General features: G+C 40.3%; 1 protein-coding gene across 1 annotated transcript in view; it reads left to right on the top strand.

Moving 5' to 3' along the window:
* The window catches only part of LOC100533407 (tryptophan 5-monoxygenase), a gene marked incomplete in the record, with an annotated part of 29309 nt that extends 25978 nt beyond the window's left edge, over positions 1 to 3331 (top strand). Inside the window, 2 exon segments of the mRNA NM_001204690.1 lie at positions 463 to 596; positions 2842 to 3331. Coding sequence (NP_001191619.1) covers positions 463 to 596; positions 2842 to 3028 — 321 coding nt within the window.
* Positions 3332 to 4649: the final 1318 nt, after the last annotated feature.

The following is a 4649-nucleotide window of genomic DNA, read 5'->3' as shown; positions in this document are numbered from 1 at the left end:
GAGATAGATAGATAGATAGATAGATAGATAGATAGATAGATAGATAGATAGATAGATAGATAGATAGATAGATAGATAGATAGATAGATAGATAGATACAACCTATCCTGCCAGGACCATTGAAGTGGAATGATAATGATTTACACTATCCTATCAGAAAAACTTAGATAACGTACTGGACTAAAACTATAATTTCCCTTCGTAAGATTCGAAGAAGTGTCTTTTAAGTACAATGGCGCAGAATCTCTTTTTATCCACCAAAGAAAGCAATTTGCGTGAATACCAAAATCGTAATATCTACTAAAATTGAATACTCTCAAAATCAATTACATAGCTAAGAGTTCATGCACATATAATTTGACATCGCCAATTATAAATTATTGCTGAATGTGAACCGCTCTCTTTCCCACCCCAAACCCCTTTTTTTTCTTTTTTCTTTTTTTTTTTAAATTCCTTTACCAGCATGCTTTGAGCGACAAGGCAGACAAGAAAGTTTTCGAACCCCTCCACATGTGTAAACAAGAGTGTATCATCACCACCTTCCAAGACGTCTACTTCTACACAGACAGTTTTGAAGAAGCCAAAGAGAAAATGAGGTAGGCTACGTCACTACAGGAAAGGGCCATAAGCAAAATTGGGCCATGTCGTAACATGGACATCGTAGGGATGATATAATCAATTTTCAAATCTCGTTTACTCATATTATGACTTCAATTCTGTTTGACTGTTGGTTTATCATTTTTGTCCGTGAAATGGGAAATTGAATAAAAATAATAAACTAACAGAACAGACATGAAGTTTTAATCGATAAACTTAAAATTTGTATTTCCCTGCGATTTTCGTTTTGTGAAAAAGCCCATTTTTCACGTGGCCTCGTCCCACTAGTTAACACTAGACTACATTTATTATTTACGGCGGTTGGAAGGTACCATCAGGGGCAAAGGCTGACTTGTTTGACAGGGTAATCAAAGTGAGATGGGACCAGATAGGGAGATATCACACTCACACAAGTCACAAGAATCTTACTGGAGGCGGCAACTCTGAGCTGCGAATGAAAACAAATCTTGAATGCATGTTGTATGCATATTCAACCGCTAAAATAATCGGGAAAGTATTTCACTAAATATTTATTCTAACTAACCTTGAATTTAACTTTAGATTTGAATACAAGAACACCAATGAAAGAAGCAGAGATGTCAGTACTACTACAATGGCATGTTATACCAGACAGTCAAAACACTTTGGTAGAGCATGCCAATTATTAGTTTTTTATATTACATTTGGCTGTTTTTGTCTAGCTTTTCGCGGCCAGGAGCCGGTGTCATAATCGAGGTCACGATCTGATTATTGGACGTTAAAAAGTCGAGGATAAAAAACAAGCGCTCGCAGCAGTCAAGATATTATTAGGAGTTAGTTCCCCTCACATCTGTGAGGTAGACTCTACCAGTGTAATAGCTAGCTTACATAATCAGCGCGTGTGGCTGCTTATAACTGTGGCTCGGAAGGGGTGAACAGGGTATATGTGGCAATGAAACAGTTTTGACTGCTATGCACATGTTCCCTTCAACTCTATTGGTAGACTCTTCCAGCCTCACTTTAAAATTACTTAATCAAAGTTTGTGACTGCTTATGGAGTGGCCCGATAGGAGCAAACAGGCTATTTCTGCGGCTATGAAACGGTTTTGAAGGTTAGGCATAGTCCATTGTTCATTGGTGATTATGAACGTCTTTTTACATTTAATTTATGAGGTTTACGTCTATGGGTGAATTTGACCTCGGCAATGTTTCAAAATTAGGAAGGGAAGCAGTGATTATTTGATTATATAGACGCTTCGCCACTGGGTACCATTCCCTCTAATGTCTCGGTCTGTCTATCTTGTAGGTTTTCTTTTCCCCGTACTAGGTAACCGTTACTGCGTCAACGTACTTCTCTTCACTCAAAAAGCAAACAAACAAAATAATAAACAAACAAACAAACAAACAAACAAACGTCCTAGTAGACATTATGTAGGTCATCCCTAAGGCGGGACGCTGTGTCTCCTACAAGAATAATTATAGCCCTTAAAGGAAATAATATTATTTCAGTGAACGTAATATCTATTTTTATGCCCCTATCAATTCACTTTAGATCATTTTGGAGGCTGGCTTCGCTGCTGCCTTTCAGGGCCTTAACGGGCTGAGAGGGATGCTACGTCCAGCAGAACGACAGAAATCTTCCAAGGACAAAAAGATGCAATATTATTTATTAAGGATGCAGTGAAGTTCCAAAGTCAATATCGACTTAATCATGCGGGAATTGGACTCAAGTTCGTTGCTTGCAGCTGTGAAAAGCTTAATAATGAAACGGCCCGCCTCCTAAATAATTACATTGTGTTGATAGGGGGTTAAAGCGTGTACACCTGCTAATCTCAAGCACCCCAGTCCGCCTTACTTTTCAACTTCTCCAATCCTTGTTTTAACCAGCATTAGCTCCACTGGTTAGGCTCTTCACTGTTGCACGCAGAAGACGTTAGTTTGATTGCTAAGTGGAGACGTTTTCTATCGTGTGTTTAGGTCTGTCTGCTTGGATTTTGCTTCCTAGTCAGCCTGGTTTGGGCCCTTTCAGACAAGGTTGGAACATTGTATCCTTCCTAGCTCGGGCTGGCCTGCCCTAGTTGCTATAAGTTGTGTCGAGCTAGTCGTAAAACTCCTACAAATACAAAATGTATCAAAGCATCATCCTCTTCCTTCTTACACCTCTCTAAATTATTATATTTCTTGTGTAAATGACGACGTTAATCACCAACAACTACTTTTTTTTCTCTTTTCTTTCTACTTTTTTGAAAAAAACCCAAAAAACAGGCAATTCGCCAGCACCATCAAGCGTCCCTTCGCCGTCCGCTACAACCCGTACACGGAGTCTGTGGACGTGTTAGACAGCACTCGCTGTATCGCCACCGTGGTCAGCGAACTCAAGGGGGACCTCTGCATCGTCAGCGACGCCCTCAAGCGGTTACAGATCATGGAGAGATTTAAGTTCCAGGACTGAACTCGACAAGTGGTCTTCTCACAGGCTTAAAACGCCACAGCATTGGGACTCAGCTGTGGTGGGCGCTAATCGATATCAGTACTCAGAGCTTATTATTTAGAGCGACTTCCTTAGTGGGTGCAGACAAAGATCGTTAATAAAACACAATCTTTGGTACTAAGATATTTTCGTCGCTTTGTCGATACTAATCCTTTCCTAAGACCGTACATTTACAAGATAGTTCATTCAGCCAAAAAAATTCAGATGGCGCTGCAAGTCTCTATTTTGAAGGTCACTTTCGTTTCTCCAGAAGAAGAACAGGAATAACACTCCCTTGCGCATCAGCTGGCGCTTTTTTGAAGAGGGCACCACCGGATGTGAGGGCACTTTTTTAATTTGCTCAAAGAGAGGAGTGAACAATCTTGTTATGTGTTACTCCAGTTTTGTAGTGTTTAGAAAGTCTAGACTGTTGTCTGAAGCCCATTATTTCGTCATTTATCGCAGTTGTATCAAAAAGTCTACATAACAAGAGGGTCCAATCATCTCTTTGAGCCAATTGAAAAAGTGTCCTCAAAATTCGGTGGCGCCCTCTTCACAAATGCGCACCCTTTTCGAACAGAGTTACCCTACTTGTGTTTTAAAAAATCAAAGTGAAACTAACAAGTTTTTGAATAAATAAGAATTCAAATTTCGGAAGAACGCCTTACGAAAAACCTGTTCCAGAGGAAGGGGTGACTGTTTTCTTCGTTTAATTTGACTTTAGAATGAAAGGCGAGAGGTCATTTTAAAAATTTTAAAACCCAAACTCCGCACTGAACGAACCCGGACAGCTGATTAACAGCAGTCGATCTGCGCACGCAAGGGGGTGCTATTCATATTCTTCTTCTGGAGAAACGAAATAGAGCTTCAAAACAGACTGCAGAGCCATCTGAAGCAAAGACCGGACTTCCGGCAGACACTTTTTTGGCTGAGTGGACCATCTTGTTATGTGCTATCTTTGGTTGTATCTAATGCCCCTGCGTCGCCTCTTCTCTTGCATACAAAATGTCTGGTCTCAGAAAAAAAAAGCCTATTGTAGATTGTTTTATGAGAAGAGGGTCGATGGCAAGTTTGCACAGAGTAAATTATGCATCGTAGCCTTCATTAAGAATTTTGTGTTACGTCCCTTGGCTGAATGCTTGTAAGTACGCATAAATACTGGTTTTTCTAAGCCGATAGAGCACTTGAAATTGGCCAGTATCGATTAGTGCTCACCACCAGGACAAGGACAAAATGAGCTTAATTTTTTGTGACTACAGGCGCCGTTTTCGGATTATGTGTTGGCTTTTCACTGAACGAAAACACTATCTGTCTATTTTTATGAAATGGGGGAGAGATGATGTAATAATGGATGGCTGCACCCACCAATGCTGGATTAAGATAATGGGGCTCTACTTTTGGTAGCCGTAATTGTTTGGCGTTAGGAAAAAAAGAGAACTAAAAACCGCTTTTTCAGACAGCTCAAACCGCCATATTGGGTTATATGTGGGATTTACCTTGTGGGATTTTTCATCGTTTAGTGGGACCAACGCTGTTAACCCCATCACTGCTTGCTCCAATACTGTCTTGGGCTATTTGGTAGGAATGTAGAGCAGGTCGGGTA

Source organism: Aplysia californica, unplaced genomic scaffold (genome assembly GCF_000002075.1).
Source record: "Aplysia californica isolate F4 #8 unplaced genomic scaffold, AplCal3.0 scaffold00183, whole genome shotgun sequence".
Classification (NCBI taxonomy): domain Eukaryota; kingdom Metazoa; phylum Mollusca; class Gastropoda; order Aplysiida; family Aplysiidae; genus Aplysia; species Aplysia californica.
This window is presented reverse-complemented; position numbering and strand designations above follow the sequence as displayed.